Here is a 25,086-nt window from a genome sequence, read left to right on the forward strand (position 1 = left end):
TCCTATGGGCAAAACAAAAAAGGGGATTTGCTAATCGTTGTGTTGGTTCTTACCAACATCACTGCAACGCTAAACACTCCCCTAAGTTTTAGGGGCTTGATAAGCAAAGCTGAAAGTCAGTGAATTCCACATGTGACTGTTTAATTTTACCTCTCTCTATATATAAAGTCTTCAAGGCTGCAGGCAGTTTTGGAACATAATTGGAGAAGGAAACAAAACATTAAAAATATCTCATTGTTATCATGGCTCAGAGAGAAACATGTCATTGCTGTTTTAAAATTAAATATGGTAATATCCACTTTAATTAGTCTTACTGTATTTACATTCTTTGCACCGTAAGGATATGTGGGATTCTATGGAGCTTGCGCTTGGCTGCACACCCACTCTTGGGGGCTGTTTCGTTTCTTCCCTTTTCTGAGCTGCAACCCCTGCCCCTGCCCCCACCAGCACCTGGACCTGCAGCATCACAAAGCTACACCTTCAGTAGCTCCTCTTTCCTCCCCACCTCAATAAGCTTTGGCCTCAGGACATGTTGTAATCAACAGAACAAGGTATAATTGGTGTGAATCTGGTCCTCAGGGTTCAGGGAACTCAACCCCATACCGAAGCTGGCACCGCCCATTGCAAGAGAGGGGCCAATGAGAATGTTCTGAATCAAGTCCATTCTAATTAAGCTTCTTTCAGATGCATGGGGCAGAAAGCCACTCAGGCTAACTCAAGCCAAGGGGCTTGGTTAAAACCATACAGAGATCTGAGAGCTCAATCCCAGCCCAGCAAAACTGGAGCTGGGAACAGTTGCCAGACCCCAGGCAGCCTTTCCAGGCACCCCAGAACTGCTTGCAACGCTCTCCACTGCCTGGTTCTCTCCTGTCCTGAACACCTGGCACGTGGCAGCTTCCACAACCCTGGGTGCAGGTAGCTCCCCTTTGCTCCTGGAGCCAACTGATGTCTTCCTGTCTGGGGACTCATATGCCCAGGCACCCCCCCCCCCCCCATTCAGGCTCAGGCTCAGGCTCAGGCCTTAGGCTTCGAATGGCAGGTCTGGTCAGCACTAGCCAGCCACCTCTAGGCCCCAGGTTTGGGACCAGCTCTGGAGAGAAGTGACTTGTCCCACTGGTGGCTCTGGGCGCATGACATGGACACACCCAGCCAAGGCCAGCCCTCTGGGGTCTCCCTGCTGGGAGCATGTGACCAAGCAGCTGTTTTAAGAAGCTGCACATCAGGCAACACTGCTGGTCCTACGCAGCCTCCCCAAGCTACCGTCCTGCGCCCGAGGCCCCACAGCACTGCCTTGATAACATGCAGCCTTCCCCGCTGACTGCCCCAGCGCCTGGGTCACTGCCCAAACGAGCTATCTGCCTAGAATTCTCAGCGGTGCTCCTGGAGGAACACAACCCATGGCACAAACGGAAGCCATGTCTTCCAAATGAGACATTTCCAACAATAAAGCCAGTATTTTCTGAACTCAGGAGAAGTATATCATCTGGTGGCCGCCTCACCACCCTGAGCCCAGGCCCTCAGGAGCCCTCAGCAGGGATTAGGTGAATATAGAGTGGAAGGGGGCAGCAGCCACAGGAAACTGAAGAGGGACCACCCTAACCCTGAGCAACGACGGTGCCCCCTGCTCCTCCAGGCCCTCCTGCAGCCACAGGGAGCTGCGCAGACGGAGCACCAAGGCTTCAGCCCAGTCAGCTCTCCTAGGATCCCCTCAGGAGCTGGAGGCAGGAATCAAAGCCCAGGACACAAAGTCTTTATTTACTGGGAGTCCTGTGTCCAGGGCCCAGCTTCCCCCAGGGTCTGCCTGGCCACTCAGTGCATCCGTGTGAGCCACTCATGATGAGCTTTCCTGCAGCCGGGAGTCCTCAGGAGTCAGGAAGCGGCTGTGCCTGTGGAGAAAGCACATCAGTATCTGCCGGCACCTCTCCTGCACCCAGCCCCGGGGTCAGTGCTGGGGAGAGTGCCCCAGACCCTGGCCATCTGCACGTGAACAGGCAGGCCTGCCCCAGGTGGCAGGGAAGGCCGCACGCCTGCTCTCCCAGGAACCAGCGCCCAGCAGTGGTACAAGAGCACAAGGCCCTGACACTGGGGAGCTTCCTAAACGCAAGTGACAACTCGACACTGTCAACCGGTGATAAAGCCTGTGAAGAGAGAGTGAGAAGGACAAGGAGCAGGTGTTGGGGGCTGGAGGAACGGGTAACACTTTAAACGATCAGCTACAGAACACACCCGTTGCATTATGAAAGTGTGCACGTGCTTTATGTTTTGTAGAACAGAGAGGAGACAGACTCTCATGGCCTGATTAGGGAGCAAGAGCTTTAACTGGGAGGCATCTCAGGGAAGGACAGGGAGGGAGTGAGTGAGCTGCAGCTATGGGGAGGCTTGAGAGGGGAGGTGTGATGCCAGCCGGGGGAGGCCACAGGCAGATCCTGTCTCCTCACCCAGGAGGGAAGGAGCACCTGGGCCTAAGATGGGAGGCTAGGGTCGTTAGTGCTCAGATGCCTAAACAATGTGAAAGAAACGTCACTGCAGGTGGCTGAGAAACTAGTGTGACGACATGCAGTCATCACTGACTTGCTGAGGAGTCGAGCCCTTCCCGTTAATACTTTCATCAGGAGTTTGAACCTTTCACTTTTCACTGCCTTATAAAAAGAGCCCATGAACTCATGGTCCGGGTAGAATCCCGACACAGGCCATGAGACGCCTAACTAGACACCAGCCCTGAGGGAAAAATCCTGGGGCCTTGGGAACCCGTGAGGGTGAGAGTTCCAGGGGAAGAGGCAGCTGAGCTGGGCAGGAACTGGCCAGGAGTTGGTGAGGAAGGGTAGGCTGGGCAGAGGCAAACAGCCGCACGAAAGCCAGGTGGCAGGAGGGACTGGCACTTGGCAGGCGAGCCAGGTGCTGCTACCCGCACCCCCGTGTAGCCGGAGCCTGGGGGGAATGCGCTATGGGCAGACCGTGGCCTGCTGGAACAGTCGGGAATGGCCGGGAAGGGGGGACGCCGCCGACGGCGGGGAGCGTACCCCTCCAGCAGGGCCCCTCACCTCCACCTGCTCCGCGCACTGCAGGAAGCGGCGCACGTGCTCGGCGCACTGGGCCGCGTCCGCCTCGTGGCGCCGCAGACACTCCTCGAAGGCCACGAAGGGCTCGGCGCAGGCCTGGCGGATGCGGCGCACGGCGGGGCTGCGGGGAGAGCGGGTCAGGCGGGCCGGGCGGCGGGGCGCCCCGCGCCGAGCCCCCGCGCGCCGCACTCACTGCGCGGACGTGCAGCGCGCGATGTCCATCTTGAGGCGGTGGCAGTCGCGCTGCCACGACTCGGGCCTGGCCGCCACGCACTGGCCGTACAGCTCCAGCTCCCGGCCGCAGTGGCGCGCGGTCACCTCCAGGGCCGCCTGCCTGGGGGCGGGGGGCGGGTTCACGCGGGCGGGGGTCGCGGGGGCCCCGGCCAGATCCGGGCAGCCCCCTGTCCTCGGGGGCTTGGCAGGGGGTTCCGAGGACCCGGTTCGGGAGGCGGGGGCTCGACAGGCGAGGGCCTGAGCGTCTATGGTCCTGGGAGCGCGCGGGGTGGGGGAGGCCGGGGGGACTAGGGCTGCTCCCCAAGGCTGGGGTCGGGCCGGAGAGAGCCCGCGCGGAACCCTGAGGGGGCGGGCAAGGCCAGCCCCCGGGGACGAGGAGCGGCGCGGCGCCAGGGCCGGGGCGGGAGCGCGCCCTACTCACATCTCGAGGCCAGACCTGGCGAGGGACCGCTCAGACAGAAGCGATCCTCCCCTTCCGGAGTCCCGCTGTCATGGCGGCGCCCAAAAAACCCTCAGGCCTGTCGCGGCGGCGCCCTGCACCGCCACTTCCGGCCCCTACTCAGCCACTTCCGGCTCCAGCGGCCCTGCGGCCTCTCCTGTCCGGGGGGCCTTGGGGCGCCGGAAGTAGGTACTCCGGGGGAAAGGTGGCGCCATGCACAGACACTTCCGGCTCCAGCGGCTAAGGGGCCTTTGCTGTCCCGGCGGGCCCTGGGACACCGGAAGTAGGTACTTGGGGCGGGTCAGCGCCTCTGCTCGGCAGTTCGCGCGGCCGGAGGATGGCGGCCGCGGCCCCTCGTCGCGTATCTCCTTGGGGCGGCTCGGCTGCCGGCCCTCCGTCTGCGCAGCCTGGGGCTCCGCTCCGCCCTTCTACTCCCATCTCCAGACCCGCGCTGTGGGCTCCCTTGGCCGGAGAACACGGCAGAAGCCCCGCAGCCCAGGGCTCAAGAGGCCTCCAGGCCGCAGCCAGGGCGAGCATGAAACGCAAGAGCCAGAGACCTGACCGGGGTTAGGCCCCGGGACCGGTAATCAGGGAGAGCGTTACGGGGGCTGAGGACCTGCGATGACTGCCACCAGCCGCAAATGAAAAAGACTTTCCACATCACTAGCCATTACAGAAATGCAAATTAAAACGATGATGAGACAGCACCACACACTTACCCAAATGGCAAAGATAAAACGTTGACAATACCAATGCTGGTGAGTATGCGTAGAAACATCACGTGGTGCGTTGCTGGGGAAATACTAAGTTTCTTCTGAAGTAACCATGCAATTAGTGTAGGACGCAGCAACTGCACTCTTGGACATCATCCCCGAGAAATGAAAAGTATGCCCACTCAAAAACCTGTTATAAGACTGTTTAAAGCATATTTATAATCATCCCTAACTGGAAACAATCCAAAATATCCTTCCAATTCATGAATTAGCTAAATAAACCATGGTGAATTGATACCATGGGATACTAAGTAAAAAAGAATGATACATGCAACTTAGATGGATCTCAAGGGAATTATAATGAGTAGATGCCAATCTTTAAACATCATGTATATTCATCAAACAGCAAAATTACAGAGATGGAGACCACCAGATTAGTGATTCCCAGGGGATTGGGGGGAAGAGCCCTGGATGATGGAGCAGGTCTGTATCTTGATTATGTTGGTAGATATACATACACAGGTGATAAAATTGAACGGAAGTATGCACACAACACACAAATGATTGCCTATCACTAGTGAAATCTGAAGAAGCTCCGCATCACGCCAATTTCAATTTCCTAGTTGTGAAATGTGTAATTCAAAATAAAAACATTTTTTTAATTGCCATTTTTATTGCTGCTTTAAAAAGGGGGAAGAGACTTGAATTGACTCCAGCTATGGGCTTGGGAAGTGGACAGAGAATGGATTGGGGTGGGAAAGTCTAGACCTGGGGTTCTACTGATGGCAGGGGAGTAACAGTTAATAGATTGAAGGGTTTTTCCTTATTTTTTAAAAAACAATTTCATGAAGCAAAGCCAGAATATTTCTTGAATGGATTTTTCTCAGGCTAGCCCTACCTGCCAGATTCAGGAAAAAATTACCTTAGGAAGCTTTTTAACATCAAAAAACATCTTAATACTTGCTCACATGTATACACCATTATTTACTGCCAGCACTGTTTATACTAGCCATAGAATGGAATAACTCAAATATCCATCAACTGGGGACTGGTATATATATAACAGTACATCCATACAATGAAATACTGTACAAAGGAAAAGAAGAGACACTCTATAAACTGATGTGAAAGCTCAATATAAATTATGCCCCAAAAAGCTGAGTGTAGAACAGACTATACCCATGGATTTGAAATTCAGTATGAAAAAGGGATGTAAAACAACCTCAAATTTTTAATATCCATTACATGTTGAAATTACATTTTGGATATATTGCATTAAATGTATTATCAAGATAAGTGTAACCTGTTGCTTTTTACTTTAACATGGCTACAAGAAAATAGGAAATTACATATACAGCCTGCGTCGTGCTGCACTGTGCTGGGCTGCCTCATGCTCTGTGAACAAGTCATCCCTGCTGAAGCAAGGACAGGGAGTGTGGGGAGGTGGGACTGAATGGAAAGGAGACTTCCCTGCAGATGCTGGTACATAGCAATATATCATTTTAAAAGATATAAAGCTTATGGAGTTTCTGAATAGATACAGTGAAAATCCTTACATGATAGGAACTCCAAAGTCCTGAATTTCGAGTTGCCAGGTCTTCACTGAAAATTCTAACACCCCTGAAAACACTCGAGTAACCCAGTAAAAATATCTTCACAGAATTAAACATATTTTTGTTTTAACCTAATAGATCTTCTAAACCACCTTAAGAGCCAGCATCAAGTTAAACGACATCCAGTTTCACTTTGATGTTCATAGCTGCCAGTTCTGCTACAAAATAGCGAAACACGTAAGGCACAGAAAGGGTGTCAATGGTGTCACTGCGGTTGCACAGGGCACAGCTGTACTTCCTGTTGCGCGTGGCAGACCACGAAGGGGGAGGCTTTTCCAACAGCGGAGATAGCAAACTGCCACACTTCACACACACGTGGGCGACTGAACGATCAGAGCAGTTGAAGAGGCGGTCATGAAGGAGGAAAGATGTACCGTGAGCTAAAAGGGCATCCCGCTCCATTTCCCCAAAACGGATCCCACCCTGAACATTTCTTCCCCCGATAGGCTGGTTGGTGACTTTGTCTCTGGCTCCTGTAGTTCTTACTTGAAATTTGTCTGAGACCATGTGTCGTAAGCGCTGATAATAAACCACGCCAATGAAAATGTCTGCTGTCAGTTCTAGCCCGCTGATGCCACTGTACAGCCTCTCAGTGCCATAGAAGTTGTAGCCAGCAGCCCTTAACATCTCACCGAAGTATTCTAGGGCTGAGTTCTCCTCTGAAAAGACGAAGGGTGTAGCATCATGGCAGAGACCGTGTAAAGCTGCAGACTTCCCTGCCATACTCTCGATGAGCATGCCGATGGTCATACGGGAGGGGAAGCCGTGCGGATTGAAGAGAATGTCTGGGACCGTCCCACTCTCAGTAAAAGGCATGTCCTCAGCCGGCCACAACCTGCTCAAAATGCCCTTCTGACCATGGCGACTGGCAAATTTATCTCCAATAGTTGGATTCCGAGGGATTCTCATTGTAATGCATACACACTTGAATTTTCCACTTCCAGTGTCATTACTACACACTTTGATATTATCCACAATACAATTTTCTTTAATTCTAGGAAAAAGTAAACCATGCAAAAAGTCAAACTAGTTGTTTAAATGTATAATTAGTGCTTCACAAGAATTATTTGCAAAACATATTCTTAACTTCCATTTGCCAATACAAACAGACTTGTTTTTCCTAAAAGTACTTATGAGCAGGGCTACTAATTTGGTTGCTACAGAACTGTGTTCATTTGAAAGAATAATAGCAACACAGGCAACTGAAGATGTATCACTGAAACCAACTTTGTTGAAAAATATGCTAAAACAAAAACTTATTTTTAATAAGAGTCTTAATGAACTTGACATTTTAGCTAGGACATATTCCTAACATATGAGAAAGAAAATCAAGTTTGAATGTGAATTTAAATGAAATCACAGATAACTCATAAATTTGTTAAGACTGACAACAGGAATAGAAAACGGCAATGCAAGATATGGAAAACTCTGCCTCATTTAAACAAGGCCAATTCAGTTATGCCTAAGACAATAACTGAGCTACCATGTGTTTTTTCCTCCAAAAGTTCTCCTATTAAAAGATAACTCACTGAATCCAGCAATTCCACTCAGAAATGGCCTTTAAAACAGTGTGAATACCCAAACTCACTTATAGTACATCACGAAGCTCTCTCCGGTGTTGAGGTTTAGGTAGCTGTAATACGGATCTCCATACTGCAGTCTTGCTCCAATAAATGGCAATCCATCATCATCTAGCTTCTGAAAAACCCGTGTGTCACCAGGTTTGACTCCAAACACCAGACTATCATCTCCTTGTTTAATTTTTTCAGAGAGATCTATGAACTCAGACTTGTAGACACTTCCATGGGCAAAGCCTCGCTCCCAGGAGGCCTTATTTACAATCTGCAACACCAAGGGATCATGAATTTAATTGACTGTGGTCATATGGGGATTTTCCAAAATAAAGCTCATTAGGGTTTTAATACTTAGCTTAAACCTCTTCCCACATTTTCCAAATCACTATACTATAAAAATCCAGACACTTTTAAGTGGCTTACAGCCTCATGTGTTCATTCAACATTCACCAGCATCGTGCAGTGGAGTATGCACAGCACGTGCCTGTCTGGACATCTGTGAATGTCCTTGAGGCTGGCCCACCTTCCATCTGGCCAGGCTCACACACCCAGTACGAGGTATGCAGGGACACAAAGATAATGCACCCGTCGCCCACAATGCATACAACTTAAAAACTGAAAGGAGGGATTCACCATGGCGTCCTCCATATCGTAGCCGCTGTAGGAGATAACAGCCACGATGGCGTTCGTCCCGACTGGGCAGTTGTCCATGTCGTAGTAGTCATACATGTATGGTCTGACCAAAGGACTCTGTGGAGTCTGAAGACGATACAGCTTGTTATCCGATCGGTCTTGGTAAGTATGAAGTGGAAAGCCCATGGTTTGCTTACCTACAGGGAAAAAATACCTCAGTGCTTCCTGGGTTACAAAGATGACACACAAAACTCTCAAACAGCTGCATGTGCATTAACAGTGGTAACGGTGCTTACGATTATGGCACAGGACATGCCTCAGGAGACACGCAGACATCTCTGCACCAACAGGACCAAGCCATAAAAACACGCTGAGTGGGAGAAGAGAGCAGATCAACACATTTAACACAGCTCCATGACATGCTGTGCCTTCATAACACACCCCCAAGAGTTGTGTATCTGGCTTATGAGCACACACGTACACGTAATGTACTGAAGTACAGTAAAGGACACACACTCTTCAGGATCTTACCCCTGAGGAGAACACACACACACTCTGCAAAATACCAACATTTGTTAATTCTGGACAGTGGGGTCCAAGGGTGTACATAAGACTCTTCTACTACTTTACTGTAGAGACTATTATTTTGAAATAAAAAATAATGTAAAAAACTAAGAAAATATACATACAAAGTGGAGTTAAAAAATATATACAGGAAAGGAGACTTCTAGTTTCTAGTAACAGAGGGTTACTCCTACAAGATTACCCTCAACAAAGTTTAAAATCTAGAAAATAAGAAAAAAAGATCTATAAACATACACATACCCCACCTGAAGGCACTGGAGAGTAACCTAAAGTCACCAGTAACCGGAGAAGGAATTTACACTTGGACAAAAGGAACTGCACAAGACAAGTTTCCAGCTTTTATGGTTTTGTTTTTCGTGACCCGAGGGCCCAGCTACTGTAGCTGCTAAAATCTGGGTAGAAACCCATGTCATAATGGCATATGAGCTTGGAGAAGCAGGAAAGAGTTCAGAGCACATAGTCTTGAGAAGTACCGGGGAAAAGCAGAAAGGAGAACACCACAAAGGAAGGTCCAGTTCCATATGCGAACTCATCCCACATCTTCGGGGATCCCTGAGAAATACACATTCATGAGAAGATCCAAGCAGCCCACCTAAGGCTGCTTCAACTGCCGCAGGAAGACTGTGTGCAGGTAAGTGAACCACCAGTTAAAACCAAAAGCCAATCCTCTTCAGGGGAACCCAACAGTACAGTCTTTACAACAGTGTTCAACACACAACCCAAAATCACTGCACATATGAAGAAACAAGAGTGCAGGACCCACAGTCAAGAAAATGTAACCAGTGGAGGGTGACCCTAAAAAACCCAGTTGCTGGAATTTGCAATGATTCTATGACACTAAAAAAAAATATGTTCATGTTGAGTGAAGACAAATCTCAGAGAAAACAGAAACTGAAGAAAAACCTTAAGGACAGAAGAATAACGACACATTATGCATACAGAAATAACACTATGAATAATCACTGATTTTATTATAAATGACAGAGACCACAAGGCAGGGGAACACCGTCTTTTAAGTATTAAAGAAAAATAACTGTCAATTCAGAATTATAAATTCAATGAAAATTTCCTGCAGGTGAAGATGAAATAAAAACATTTCCAGAAAAATGAAAACTAAGAGAATGTATGGCCAGCAACCCACCCGCACTATAAAAAGTGCTAGAGGAAGCTCTTTTAGGCTGAAGGCAAATTACACGGATGAATCTCCAGGAAGTAATGGAGAGCCTGGAAGTGGTAATTACGTGGATGAGTGTAACGGCTTGTATTCTTCAAAAGTGAGTCATGAGATTTCTGACAAACCCAAATCAAAGTTCTACAAAATGAATTGTCTTTATTCTTAAAAAATGTCAATGTCAAGGAGACAAAAAGGCTCAAAATCTGTTCTGAATTTAAAAAGGAGACTAAATTCACAATGTGTGTCTTTGGACTGGGTGCTGCAAAGAAAAAACTTCGCCACAAAGCGCATCAGTGGGAGAACTGTTCAACATCTGAATAAGGACGATGACCCGGGATGGCGGTACCAGCTAATAACCGGGCTGTGGTTCTGTAAGTGAGCGTCCTTGTTCTGAGGAAACACATGGAAGCAACCGGGGAAGAGGGCAGGACGCCTGCAGCTCCCCTTCAAGTGGAAAAACAAGGGGCCAGTGGGGCAAAGTACTAACCACCAGAACCTCTGTGCTACTTTGCACCTCTTCTCTAAGTTTAAACTATTTCAGAACAGGAAATGACAAGAGCGCTCCTATTCTGCCTTACCCATCTGGCACTGGTACATGTTCCGTGGACTCTGGTTGTGGTCAGAGAAAGGGATGAAATTGGCGACCACACTCAGCAGGCTGTGCGGGAAGAGCTCCTGGTGTGTGGACACTCCAGCGACCACCTCATCCTCAAAGATGGCGACATTCATGAAGACCTGCGCAGGAGGGAGAGCAAGTTCTCGGCACAAGGAATGGAGGCTGCTGGCCTGTCTATCAGCTTCCTGCCTCTCAGGGTGCAGCACGCAAAGACGCAGCGGCATCCAGGACACTGAGGTCTCTGGGAGCATAGGGAGGTTTGCCTTAGGTATTTTATTCTAGATCTACTCTGGTCCAATTGTGAAGGGGAACAGCAAGAAATAAAAAATTTAAGCAGTATAAAACCCAAGTTTTACGATATAAAGATGTAGGCAGAGCGTGAATGAGTCTAATGGAACGTGTCAAGCTCACCAGCTGAGGCAGAGCCAGGAACGAAGGTGCTCTGGAGCCGAGGAGGACCAGGAGTCGCAGGGCCCCCAGCCTCCCCGCCGGCTCAGTGCGCGAGCAGAGCAAGACGAGACGCGCGGGCTGCTTAGAGCAGTCGCAGAGGCGGCAAAAGGGAGGCCTGACTTCCTAACGCCTCTCTGTTATCACACACAATGAACTTGCTTCTCAACAGCAGCCATCGAGAAGCCTCTGAGAGCTGTGCTCGACATCACACAGACAGCACACACTGCGTACCTGCTCCATGGTTCCAATTAGCTCTTCTTTGCCTAATTCCAGGTTCTGCACAGGACGGACCAGTCTACAAGGAGTGGTAAACAGAAATAATCCTGGGTACAGACTCGGTTTTCCTGTCATGGGGATAAGGGCCACCTCCATCCAAGGAGGGATTCTTTTCTCTCTCAACACCTGTTTTCAACAAAAAGAGAAGTCAGTAAATAATAATGTATTATTATCTGCTGCAGGTAGAATGGAGTGGGAGGTCAAATATAAAAAACAATCCAGGGCCCCAAGCTACAGCTGTCCACCAGTCTCAGGCCCAAACAGGAGGCCCTGGGCCACAACAGGACAGCGAAGGCCTCACTACCCAGGGGCTCAGGCCCACCAGGCGGCTGGTGACGGCCAAGACTGGGCAAAAGGCAAAGGAAGCTCGCACAAGCAGACACACTAAACGAGCATAAAACACAGCAGAGGGAGTGCAGCTTGGTGGCTGAGCACCTGCTGCTTCGCATCGACAAGGTCCCAGGTTCAATCCCCAGTACTTCCTTTAAAAAAACTTGCCTACGTATGTGCATGTATATGTAATAATAATAGGTGATTATGTATAAATATATATATAATAGATTGCTGGTTTTATTTTATAATGTATTAAAAGAAAGACCCTTCCAACTCTATATTTTTTTTAAAAATCTTTTAACTACTGGGTGAAAGGAGAAATACAACAAAATTCACAGAATTTTGAAGATAACAAAAACCTTCATAAAAGAAATTATTGGGATTCACAGCTAAACAAATTATCAATAAAAATTGAAAAATGAGGGAAACGGACTTTGGCCCAGTGGTTAGGGCATCCGTCTACCATATGGGAGGTCCGCGGTTCAAACCCCGGTCCTCCTTGACCTGTGTGGAGCTGGCCATGCGCAGTGCTGATGCGCGCAAGGAGTGCTGTGCCACGCAAGGGTGTCCCCCGCGTGGGGAGCCCCACGCGCAAGGAGTGCGCCCGTGAGGAAAGCCGCCCAGCGTGAAAAGAAAGTGCAGCCTGCCCAGGAATGGTGCCGCCCACACTTCCCGTGCCGCTGACGACAACAGAAGTGGACAAAGAAATAAGACGCAGCAAATAGACACCAAGAACAGACAACCAGGGGAGGGGGGGGAATTAAATAAATAAATAAATCTTTAAAAAAAAAAATTGAAAAATGAATTAAATTCTTAACTGAAGGGAAGCAGATATGGCTCAATGGATAGAGCTTTCACCTATAATATAGGAGGTCCAGGGTTCGATACCAGGGCCACCTGGCCCGTGTGGCGAGCTGGCCCATGCGCAGTGCTGCCATGCACAAGGAGTGCCGCCCCACAAAGGGGTGGCCCCCGTGCAAGGAGTGCAGCCTTGTGCAGGAGGGCAGAGCGCCCAGGAGTGGAGCTGCCCACAGGAGAGCTGACACAGCAAGATGATGCAACAACAACAAAAAGACAGAGAAGGGACAATATGAGACGCAGCAAACTAGGGAGCTGAGGTGGAGCAAGAGAATGATCACCTCTCTCCCACTCCGGAAGGTCCCAGCTGGGTTCCCGGAGCTGCCTAATGAGAAGACAACAGACAAAGAAGGACACACAGCGAATGGACACAGAAAGCAGACAACGGGGCGGGGGGGGGGGGGGGGGGTGAGGCAGGGGGTGGAAATAAGGGAAAAGAAAAAAAATACTAAATCAAAATTCTTGATTCTTTAAAAAAAATAAAAAGGGGGGCACAAATATATTAAGCAAGAAATGGCAAAGGGGAAAAAACCATGAAACAAAAGAAATGTTTTAAAAAATCATGAGTCTACTTTGCAGGCCTCTATCAGAATATATTTTGATGAAACGGACAAAGTAAAGGTTACCAAAAACAGACCTGAGAAGTAATAGGAAGCTTAAAGAAATTCAATTTCCATGTTAAAAATAAAGCTATCGAGAACCTGCCCGTCTGCAGCACAAATAGCAAACCCTAATGTATACCAGGCATCATTATGAAAACATTTTTTCCTCAATTATAACAAATGGACCACACTAATGCAGGGTGTTACTAATAAGATGGAATATGTGAACTCTATTTTATCCATGATTTTCTGTAAACCTACAACTTCTCAAAAACAAAAAAAAAATAAACAAATAAATAAAAAGAATCTATGCCACAAAAAAAGGACCAAAGGCAGAGGACTTTTACCACACCTTTCCAGACCAGCAGCTATGTGGGAAAGCAAAGACCCAAATAGCAGCTGGGAAATCACTGAAAATGAAAATTTGCAAGAGGAACTGGCCCCATCAGATATTAAAGCATTCTAGAAAACATACTGGCATATGGATGAGCAAATGGAGCAATGGCAGGCAAACTTAGTAAATAAATGGTGCTGGGACAACTGGATAAACATTCCAAGAAAGAAAAAATTAATATCTATTAATACCTCATCCCATACACAAGAATAAAACCCAAGTAGATCATAGATCTTAATAGTAAAAATGAACACCAAACAAGTAGCAGAATATGAAGAATTCTGAGAACAGAGCAGGTAAAGGCCACCCATAACTCAACATCCAGATGCAATCAAATGAATCTGACTAAATAGCAAAAAACTTTCTGCATGGCAAACAAATACAAAAAAAAGCAAAGTCCAAAAAGAAAGTCACAGAAAAAAGACCAACATCTCCTGCTCACTCCAGCAGCACATATACTAAAATTAGAAAGATACAGAAGATTAGTATGGTCCCTACACAAGGAGGACAGGAAAATTCATGAAGTGTTACATACTTTTGTTTCTCAGGAAGCTAACTATAGAACTGCCATATGATCCGGCAATTCCTCTACTAGGAATATAGCCCCAAGTGAAAACTGTGATGCAAACAGACACCTGCACACTGATGTTCATAGCGGCATTATTCACAATTGCCACAAGATGGAAACAACCCAATTGTCCATCGACCAATAAATGGATAAACAAAATGTGGTGTATACATATGATGGAAAAATACACTGCTGAAAGAAATAAAATTGGTACACAAACAATAACATGGACAAACCCTGAAGACATTATGGTGAATGAAATAAGCCAGACACAAAAGGACAAATGTTGTGGTCTCACTAATATGAACTAAATATGAAGAATGAATGCATGGAGTTAAAACCTAGAGCATGGGTTACCAGCAGATAGGATAAGGACTGAGAAGGGGTACCGATGCTTAATGCATGTGGAAGTTTTAATTAGGTTGACTGTAAAAGTGTGGAAATGGATAGAGTTGATGGTAACACATCACAGTGAGTACAACTAACATGGCTGGTTTATAAATGGGATTGAAGCTGAAAGGAGTACGCTTTAAAAGGCTGAGTTTTTCCTCAGTAAAGCTGTTATTAATAAAACGAAAACCCTCAATTAGTAACCAAACAAGCCAATTAAAATCAAGCAAAAAACCTAATCACCTATTTATCAGAGACTGGTTGAAGAAACTATGGTACATCCACACAAGGGGGTACTGCGGAGCTGTGAAAAAAAAGACTATCTTTATGAACCGATAGAAAACGATTCCAGGATGTGCTGTTAGGAAGTGCAGGGGAACGCATGTGGCTCGTGGTTGAGCACCTGCTTCCCACGTGAGTCCCAGGTTCAATCCGTGGTACTTCCTAAGGAAATAAAAAAATAGAGCAAAATATGCTACCTTGTTACCTTTTGTGGTAAACAAGAGAATATACATCTACCTGCTTGTTTTTTTGGGAAAAAAATGGATATATAAGAAACAAGTTGAGTGGAAATGGGATAGAAGGTATAGGGGAGGGAAGAAGGGATGGAGTAGGGAGTGACACTTCTCTGAATACACCCTTTTGTAAAATTTCAACTTTTTGAGCCATGTCAATGTTTCACCAACCCAAAATAATAAAGATGAAAGGGGAGAGGCTTAAAATGAAATACGAATGGAAATAAGCAAATCGAACTGTATTCAAATGAATAACACCCTGAAACAAAAAAATTTCACTCAAGTAACTTATAAACACAGTACTTTGTTTACAGTATAAAAGACAAAAAGATCTGTAAACAAATATTAAACTGTTCTTAATATTTCCACATTGGCCTGGACTATCAACTCTGGAAATAACTTCCCATGTTTTGTAGGACTAAGCACATAAGCAAATACACTGGCTTTAGTGGGAGCCATGGTTCTCACTGTCAGGAAAGGAAGTTACAAATAGGGAAGGGCAAAGACGAGGATGACTGGCGTTGGCTGGAGTGGGTGTGAACTCACGGTTTTCCATCTCTGCACGTGTGTGTGTGCGCGTGAACGCATGGGAACACGGGCAGCCATGTGCTATCCCCCAGACCTTGGTTTCTAAGAAGCATATGCCCAGGAAGACGAGCCACAGCTGCTCCTTGGGAGAAATGGCTGATTTCAGGGCTGGGGCAGGGAAGTACAAGATGTGCCTGGAGGCAAGCAATGCTCAAAGAATGATGGGACGTATCCAAAGAGCACGGGTGAGCCCAAGGGGTTCCCACTGACCAAGCCTGATAAAGTTTGAGCATTACAATAAACAATACTAACAGAACACACACGAAAACAAGCATCTAAAATCCATGCCGATGTAAATAAATGAGCAAATAAACGGAGGAGAGGGAAAGAGGGAAGCAGATTTGGCCCAGTGGTTAGGGCGTCCGCCTACCACATGGGAGGTCCAAGGTTCAAACCCTGGGCCTCCTGACCCGTGTGATGAGCTGGCCCATGCGCAGTGCTGATGTGCGCAAGGAGTGCCGTGCCATGCACGGGCGTCCCCCGCGTAGGGGAGCCCCACGCGCAAGGAGTGCGCCCCGTAAGGAGAGCCACCCAGCGTGAAAGAAAGTGCAGCCTGCCCAGGAATGGCACCGCACACAGAGATGACTCAACAAAACAAGACAAAATTCTGGGTACCATTGACAAGAATACAAGCAGGCACAGAACACACAACAAACGGACAGAAAGCAGACAAATGGGGGTGGGGAGGGCAGGGAAGGGGAGAGAAATAAATAAATATAAAAAATAAAACACAATGAGAACTTAAAATCTGGCCCCCCACACATACAAATAAATAAATAAACGGAGGAGAAAGAAAAGCTCTCCCTTAAAGCAGTTACAACTAAGGTAACTTATGGACAAAAATAATACTGTAATATTTTGCAGCAATGGCAAGAAGATATTTTTTCAATACTAACGAACAATAAGACAGTATAAGAGGGATTGAGATTTTTCCTTTTGGAGTAATGAAAACGTTCTAAACTTGACTGAGGTGATGTTAGCACAACTTGAGATGGAAGCGAGAGCCACTGAGTGTCCACTCTGAATGGCATGAACAAAACACGGGGTTGTGAAACACAGAGAAGCCAGTGGTGGAGGATGGACTGTGGTAACAGGACAAATGTGAGAACATTCTCTCATAAACAGTAACAAGTATATAATGCTAATTCAGGGTGTCAATAATTGGGTGGGTTGGGGAGAAAGTACATGAAACATAAGATCTTGGCTATAGTTAGCAGTATTATTTTGACAATGCTCTTTCATAGCTTGTAACATGTTTCACAACAGTGCCAGAGGTTGGTGGTGGTGATGCACGGGAGCCCTGTATGATATGCAGGTTTGTTTTGAGTTCATAATGACTACTATACACTTAGTGTTTATGTGTATATGAATGATATGCTTCAATAAAATTTTATTTAAAAAGAGGGGGAAAAAAGTCAAACAAAAGATGAATTAGAATACAGCCATTTGGTAACTATCGCAGAAACACTTCAGTGAAGAATTCTCAATGGAATAGTAATAATTCAGCAAAAAATTTTCAATAATGGGTGAAAATTTGATAAGGACATTGACACAGCCTTCAAATCTCTCCCCATGAGTGATTTATTACAAGGGAAAAAGAGCAACTGCCTGGTGGGTCAACCTTGAAGTGACCGAGGCCCACAGCCCCAGCCCTGGGGAGCCACGTGCCCCCAGATAAGCAACCCTGGATCTTATCGGTGAGGACAGCATGCAACAGTCCAGAGTAGGGGGCGGGCTACACAGTAACTGACCTGCACACTTAGAAAGAAGTTGAGATGAGAAAGACAACACAAAGCAACCAAGTTCCAGACTGAAGGAGCTAAAGAAATAGGACAACTGCATGTAACAGCAACCAGGAGAAGAAAATCAGCTGTTACTGACAGAGCCCAAGACATCTGGTGGAAGCTGCATTTCAATGGCAGATTCTACCTGTGACCCTTCCTGCCCCGATAATCGTGCTCGGGCTGCTGAAGGCACAGCCTTTGCTCTGTTTTTGGGAAAAGGGACATAATGTCTGTACACTGCTCTCAAATGATTCAGGAAACAGGTGTACATTTTTACAGACCATGGAAATGAAAAAGCAAGCGGGGCAAAATCTAACAGCTGGTGGGTGTGGCTACTGTCATTCTTCCTGACTCTTTGGAAATGTACAGTCAAGACCCAGAAGGCAAAGGCCCAACTTACATCCTGAATATCTTAAAGAGTATTTAAATGTCTGCATTTTGATGGCCCCTGCATGGCACTAACATTTATTCTGGGCAGGTTGCCAGCATTTACAAGGAAAAAAAAGTCAAATTTGGTAGATAAGGAGACTGGGGCCTCAACCAAGGTTAGTACCCGGCCAGATTCGCCACCAAAGGGAATGTACAGGTACTGTTAAAACTAGCTGCAGACACCCTACCCCGACAGTTGGGGCCACCTCAACAACTAAAAGAGGATGAAAAGCCGAAGATTAGGGGACAGAACAAGTCACCTTAAAGCGCCGGAGGGACTCTGCGACGCTGGGAGCCAGCTCCTTCTCCACCCAGCCCACCAGGACGCCATCCAGCAGCACGGGGTAGCATTCGCCATAGGGCCGGTGTGGGGCGCCATCAGCTGGGGTGACCCCTGGCAAAGGGAACACAACAAGCACAGGTGCTTTTTCAACATTTTTGGTTCTCACAGATGGGCTTAGCAATTGCTTCACATCTCAGATATGTACATATCTTTATCTCTAAGACAATGTATTTCTGTAATGCTTGTATAAGCCTACACCATTTCTGCAAGGATACATAAGAAGCCAGCAGTACCAACTGCCTCAAGGAATGTAGCTGGGCGTCAGGGCTGTGAGAAGGCCTTTCACTCTAGACCTCTCATATTCTGATTTCTGAACCATGTACATGAATTCACCCCCACACAAATATAATTAAAATAAAATGAACACTCTCTCATGAACCCCAAATACCTTCTAAAGGCAGTGAGTTCATTTTACAAAATACTGCTGTTTCCCAATGTGTCTCCATCATCTGAATCTGACCATCTTTATCGAAAGTTAAGTCAGCATTTTCTAGTTTCCCCTAATACCAGAGCAAAAAGCCCTTTCTTCTCTTTCACAGTGGGTTGGCTTTTTTTTTTAAACACATCTCCACTTTTTTCTTTTCTCCTTGCTACACTTCTCTGACTTTGGCAATTTTAAATCACTGGTGGCAAACAAATTATCCTTTTTCTTGTAGAGGGCCAACCTACGAATTACACTGCCTATATCCTCTGAACCGTATTTCTTTCTTACTTTCTCTGAGGCTCCTATCTCAGAGACCACTCTATCTGGCAGAAGTACTTCTGAACGGAACATTTTGACTTGGCTCAGTGCCCCTCTGGATGCCTGAGACATCTACTGTCCGATCCCTATGAACTGGGGGTTCCACGGTATAAACATAAATCCCAATGGAGACCCCCTGGACTGGAGCACTGCGAAATGCCCAAAGGAAGGCCACACCTTTACTCAAGTTCAGTGTCAGAACTGGAGGAAGAGTGTGCAGGACAGCGGCCAGCTCCTGCAGAGGCAGCGGCCCCGGGACTCCCAGGAACGAAGGCCACGGAGCTGAGACCCGCGGGCAGGCCAGGTGACCTCCTTTTTAATCACTGCTTGATGCTTTCAACTTAGAGATGTAAAGCTCCACCCAACAGATACAGGGAGAATGATCCAAAATGTTAAAAAATAATATGTTCAAAACTTTCAACATCAACTGTTGATCTATTTCAAATGCTCTGACATCACTATTTTCAAAGAAAAGAAAAAACAAAACACCTTCAACACTTAATTTCTTTTCTCCTATTTTCATTTTCAAAGAACACATCTGACATTCTGTAGAGAAGGCAAGAAAGCAAACTCTTGCATAAGAATGAAAAAGAATTCTTGCAAGAATTCTCTGAATCCCCAAAAGTATAACTTACCTTTGCATCTGTTAAAAAAAACCCATAAAACTAGACTGCTACTGTGCACCACATACCCAAGTTGCAGAGCAAAGCTGGAACAGACGTTGTGTACACAAACTGCGTGACGACCTCACACACAGCAGTTAAGTGGTTCATGAGACCACAGGGCTCCCCGTCTGGGGTGTGCACGGGACAAAGGAAACCCCAGGACTCAGGGAGCAGCCTGCGCACCGTGGTGGTCCTCATCTTGGCAAAATCAGCCCCTCTGTGCACACAGCGGAAATGGGAGAGATAGCGCACGAAGTTCAGCTTGTCGGCCACAACACAAAGTCCAGAATCTTGCAGGAAGCCAAGCCCTTAATGAAATAAAAGTAACCAAAATCAGGCTGAACTTTTTAAAAGTCTGTTTTTATATGAGGTTCTTGATAAGAAGCCAACACCCAAGAGCACTCTACAGATCAGAGTGGGTTACTGTAGGGTTACTGTAGGGTTTCTACTGATGAGTAGAACTTAAAAAAAAAAAAAAATCCCCAGATTTCACATATTTCCATTGCCTCCATGACTACCCACTCTGTGGGAGAAGATGTAATGAGCAACAAAATAGCAAATAACTAAATGAGATTCATCCAGGAGGGCTGGATAATATACAAGCATTGTTAACCCTAAAATCATCTGCAGCAGCAGCATCTGTGAAATAATGAAAATCCCTTGGCTCCCAATGAACTTTTTTTTTTTTAAGTATCCCAGGTCATTCTAATGTAGATGGTTTTGGGATGGAATTTGGAACTACCCCCAACCTCCTATGAGGTCTAAGATGCCTTCAGACAGAGGCAGAGTAACCTATTTGGTCATCACACTTGGACACATAGCCCACACCCTTCAGCCTGATGTTCACTTGCCAAAAAAAAAATTTTTTTTTCTCTATTTTTTTTTTCAAATGTTACATGCAAAAAATATAAGAGGTCCCCATAAACCCCCACCCCCTTACCCCACTCCTCCCATATCAACTTTTTTTATCATCGCGGGACATTCGTTGCCTTTGGTGAATACATTCTGGAGCACTGCTGCAACACATGGATAGTGGTTTACATTATAGTTTACACTCTCCCCCAGTCCACCCAGTGGGCCATGACAGGACATACAATGTCCAGCATCTGTCCCTGCAGCACCACCTCAAAGTCCTGAAAATGCCCCCACATTATACCACAACATGAAATCTGTCTTTAGTAAAAGTGAAAAGTTTACTTTTAAATACAGCCTCTCTCAGTGACATGTAAATCTGTGTTGAGTAATTTGAAAAAAAAAAAACCACAACTAAAATGAAACTTAATTTCACCTGTTTTAGAACGCAGATTCCCAGTAGCAAGAAGATATTCAAATGGTTTTGTAAGGTCTGTTCCCATATTAAAAACCTTCATTAAATTTTCAGTGTTTAGGGACACATTGGTTTTTTGAGCTTTCTTTTCTAAAGCTATTCTAATGGACACTAACCAAGCTTCCATTTTTTCCTGAAATAAAAAAAAAGTCAATGTAAAATATTAAGTGCTATATAATTATCAATCACAAGTTTCCTACTTATCCCCACATAAGATGTACAACCCATAACAAAGGCCCACTAATTCATACACTTGACATGAAAACATCTGAACCATAAACCTAAAGGACAACTTTCCAATGTATTTCTTAAGACAGAAGATGGCACCGGCTCCAGACCAGGGTTTCTCAACCTCGAAGCCCTTGACATTTCGGGGGGTGGTCCCCCACTGCCGAGATGGCTCCCTCCATTGTCTGTTTGGTTTTTTGGGGTTTTTTCTTTCGAAGGCACTGGGAAGCAAACCCAGGACCTCCCATGTGGGAGGCAGGTGCTCAACTACTTAAGCCACATCTGCTCCCCAAAAGTTGTTAATTAAAATGCTCTTGAACTGATTCAACCCCAGCAACAAAAAGCAACAAAGCTTTGGGACTAAAACATCCACCTCTGTTCCCAAGAAGAGATCAAGTTCCCAAATTACACCCAACACATACACTGTTAGAAAAAGACTGATCACTTTCTTTTCATATAAAGTCTGAAAAATGGAACAGGAATAGAACATCAAAGAGAGAAAAGAGGAAAGAAAACCGTAGAGATTCAGAAGAGACACGGGCAAAAGCTCCTCAACAAAGAGGGAGGATGCTGGAATAAAAAGCTAAACTTCCAACTTCTCTTTGACAATTGCGAGAACATAAGCTCAGCCCTGGGGACTCTTCCAGCTCACAGACAACAGGGCCAGATTACAAACACGGAGCAGCTCCAGGGCCATGCTCTTCTCAAGACACCAGGTCTTCAGAAGACCTCAGCAGAAAACCTGAATGAACAGGGATGGAGAACGACAGGACAGCACAGTGGAGGGACGGGGCAGACCAGCTCCCAGCCTGTTGCTCTCCCACTGACCTATGTAAGTTAGAAAACAGATTTACAGGGAGCAGGGCATTACGGGACAACTGAACACCTCAGGCTTCATGCATTTCAGCATTACGACTCTCAAATTTAGAAAGGTCACAGATGCTACATCATGTGTCACTTAATAGCCATGATGGCTTATAATCAATGCATTTCTAGAATGAAACACAAGTAGTTATACTAAGCAGAACAAATAGTTATGCTAAGTAGCCTCTTGTCAGTTCAGGTCAGATTTTGCTACAAACTCATTTTTCAGTCCTAGCACGTTTTGGATCTGGAATTGCAGATTAGTGATTATGGACTTGGGTGTGCAGTCTGCACACCGGGAAATAAAAGTAGAAGAGATCAAGAGCCCTCCTAGGAGCACTCCTGGACGTTCACCAGTCTTCCTGGTAAAGGTGTAAGCGTGTGAAGTCCTGCTCATCTGCGCGCTGAACAGACACCGCCTGTGTCAGAGGGGAGCCCACGGACGCCCGTGCCGCCCGTTCCCAAAGGGCAGCTCCAGCCTCACCCCTCAACCTTGCCGGCAGCACGAAGCACACAGCCAGCCTCATCTCCATGGCACTGCTCCACGAAATGGCTAAACCAGTCTGATTCGTGTGTCACTGCCAATCACCTGAAGATTGTTTTCATGTCCCAAACTCAGAGGTTTGGAAACTTAAAAACTACTGGTGAAAAGGTAAGGTAATCAGACACTCTTAAATTCTCTGAAGAAGTCCCAGTTTTTCCTTAGTCTCCCCTGTTGCTCAAACAGGGCACCGCAGGTCATGCTATGCAGCTAAGGACACGTCTTTAACAGCTGCGGGTCCCCGACCCACCAGGCTCAGTTTAGGTGGAAGGGAGATGGGAAGGGGCCTCCACCTGGAAGGCACTCGAACAGCAGCACAAACCCTGGGCTGACTCATTAGTCTTTATCAGGGAAATCCTAAGCTGTGCAATTCTCCAGGCGAGTTTTATGGGGGAGGAGACAAAAACAAAAGCTATTCCTTCTCAGTAAGGGATTTAAATAAGAATCACTGACTATGTAAGGAGTTATGAGATTTTTAGTTTATCCTTCTCCATCTTCCACGTCAGTATGTCACCTCACAGATTAAACATTTTTAGGGCTAATATTCAATATTTAAAATGCCACTAAGTCAACTTTCTTATGTAATCATTTTGTGCCATGCCAACCCTCGATGCACATATATAGGCTGACCCCACCACAGTTCTATGACCAAGATTTGATGGCTTTACTTAGTATAAATCTTTACTTAACGTACATCTTTACTTAGTATAAATCTATGACCAAGATTTGATGGCTTTACTTAGTATAAAAAAACTAAAGAAACTTCTGAACCTGGTTTAGGTGACGCGCTTTTGCTAAACAAAATAAAGAAAAGATGTCACAGGAGATGCTCCAAATGGAAACAAGAAGCTTCAAGGCCCCCGCTGCTGGACCCCTGCCAGACCCCTGCCGGACCCCGCTGCCAGACCCTGCTGGACCCCTGCTGGACCCCTGCTGCCGGACCCCTGCCAGACCACGCTGCCAGACCCCTGCCGGACCCCGCTGCCAGATCCTGCTGGACCCCTGCTGCCGGACCCCTGCCGGACCCCGCTGCCGGACCACGCTGCCAGACCCCTGCCGGACCCCGCTGCCAGACCCTGCTGGACCCCTGCTGCCGGACCCCTGCCGGACCCCGCTGCCGGACCCCTGCTGGACCCCTGCTGCTGGCCATGGGCGGCACCACCAGCCAGGGGACAGCAGCGTAAGACCTTCAGAAGCAGCCCCGGGGACAGCGGCGTGCACCCACCTTCAGAAACATGAGGAAGAGCTGGCCGGGCGTCAGAACTTCTTGGTTCATTAAACTGTCAGGATTGTCCTCCATGCACTCTCCCTTGGCTAAAGCAAAGAGCTTCCGGGTCATGAGGCAAAGCATATAAAACTTTTCCGTATTGGATTTTAAGTGGATACAGATACACTGGCTGTCAAAACAGAAAGAAAAATCTCAAATCAATTCAGCTGCTGATACTACTTGGTAAGCTACTTGACTAAGGTCCCTAACCCACATTTACTTAAAATAATCCTTACTGATTTTCTAAAATTTTCTTTTTACCTTTACTGGCAATATTAGCAAAGGAAGAGAATACAGCTCAAAGGTCTAGAGCTGTGCTGTCCGACAGTGGTGACTAGCCACATGTGGATTTCTAATTTAAACTTAAAAAAAAAACACGAGGAAAGCTATTAAGTATAATAAAATGAAACTACCACGAAAAGGAGAGAAAAGCAGGATGGCCCCAGAAACCAAGCTAGCCCTCCCAGCGGGGACCAGGCACCAGCCGCAGCTTCCTTGGGACTCGCAGAGGGCGTGGTGCCAGCTGACCGCAACAGCAAGCACCGCCCAGGAGGGGAGCAGGGAAAGGCTCACATACTTCAACAGAAACTCTGCGGCCTGCTCGTCCGCGCACCACTCAGGGAGGCTCAGCTTCACTCGGAAGCGTTCACCTAGGTAACTGAGGACCTGCTTCTGGGTGGAGCAGCCCTCTTCCACCACAATCCTTAACATCTGAGAAACGGAGTTCCTAAAGAAAGAGTCATCTTCTTTTCCCTTGATGAGCTCCTGAAAAATCTGATAATCAGAAAAACTGACCAGTGCCTAGAAGAGAGAAAAAAATTCTTTTTAACCACTTACTAATAAACCATTTTACTCACGCAGGAACACTTCTCTATTTCCTGCTTTAAAATTTTATCTTATTTATTTTATTCATTTATTTTTCCCCCTTCCCGTCCTCCCGCCCTGCTGTTTTTGCTGTTTTGTCTTCTCATTTTCTCTCCTCTAGGAGTCAATGGGGTTTGATCCTGGGGACCTCTGATGGTTCCCTGTCAATTGCGCCATCCCAGTTCCTGGTCTCTGCTGCGCTTCACCTTGACTCTCCCCTTGTCTCTTCTGATGCGTCATCATCTTGCTGCGTGACTCACTTGCATGGGCTCACCGCGCGGGCACTTGCGCAGGCACTGGCTCACCGCGCGGGCACTTGCGCAGGCACTGGCTCACCGCGCGGGCACTTGCGCAGGCACTGGCTCACCGCGCGGGCACTTGCGCAGGCACTGGCTCACCGCGCGGGCACTTGCGCAGG

General features: G+C 46.8%; 2 protein-coding genes and 1 non-coding gene across 4 annotated transcripts in view; 1 reads left to right on the forward strand and 2 right to left on the reverse strand.

Annotated features, from left to right (window-relative positions):
* Nucleotides 1-271: 271 nt before the first annotated feature.
* On the reverse strand, nt 272-3,853 carry CHCHD5 (coiled-coil-helix-coiled-coil-helix domain containing 5). Its single transcript, XM_004475732.5, has 4 exons — nt 3,715-3,853; nt 3,253-3,393; nt 3,042-3,180; nt 272-1,886 (listed from the first exon to the last, which is right to left on the reverse strand). Coding segments are annotated over exons 1-4 (306 nt in total). The 5' UTR covers nt 3,717-3,853; the 3' UTR covers nt 272-1,862.
* A 1,556-nt stretch (nt 3,854-5,409) lies between these two features.
* The window catches only part of POLR1B (RNA polymerase I subunit B), a 28,896-nt gene continuing 9,219 nt past the window's right edge, over nt 5,410-25,086 (reverse strand). For both annotated transcript variants that reach the window (XM_004485227.5, XM_071208695.1), the window contains 10 exons: nt 24,382-24,605; nt 23,763-23,934; nt 20,866-21,037; nt 19,604-19,885; nt 18,088-18,221; nt 11,322-11,492; nt 10,603-10,759; nt 8,266-8,462; nt 7,647-7,900; nt 5,410-7,052 (listed from right to left, as the gene is read on the reverse strand). In XM_004485227.5, coding sequence (XP_004485284.2) covers nt 6,170-7,052; nt 7,647-7,900; nt 8,266-8,462; nt 10,603-10,759; nt 11,322-11,492; nt 18,088-18,221; nt 19,604-19,885; nt 20,866-21,037; nt 23,763-23,934; nt 24,382-24,605 — 2,646 coding nt within the window. In that variant the 3' untranslated portion in view covers nt 5,410-6,169. The remainder of the gene's footprint in view (nt 7,053-7,646; nt 7,901-8,265; nt 8,463-10,602; nt 10,760-11,321; nt 11,493-18,087; nt 18,222-19,603; nt 19,886-20,865; nt 21,038-23,762; nt 23,935-24,381; nt 24,606-25,086) is intronic.
* On the forward strand, nt 13,988-14,092 carry LOC111759767 (U6 spliceosomal RNA). Its single transcript, XR_002793660.1, has one exon. It is a non-coding gene; the product is annotated as a U6 spliceosomal RNA (small nuclear RNA).

Source organism: Dasypus novemcinctus, chromosome 17, assembly GCF_030445035.2.
Source record: "Dasypus novemcinctus isolate mDasNov1 chromosome 17, mDasNov1.1.hap2, whole genome shotgun sequence".
Lineage (NCBI taxonomy): Eukaryota > Metazoa > Chordata > Mammalia > Cingulata > Dasypodidae > Dasypus > Dasypus novemcinctus.

Excerpts from the sequence above, each read along its gene's own strand:
- CHCHD5 (XM_004475732.5), bottom strand. Across the intron at positions 3,181-3,252 it reads GCGCGCTGCACGTCCGCGCA|CCCCGCCGTGCGCCGCATCC; the intron begins GTGAGTGCGGCG and ends CTCTCCCCGCAG. Across the intron at positions 1,887-3,041 it reads AGTGCGCGGAGCAGGTGGAG|GCACAGCCGCTTCCTGACTC; the intron begins GTGAGGGGCCCT and ends CTTTCTCCACAG.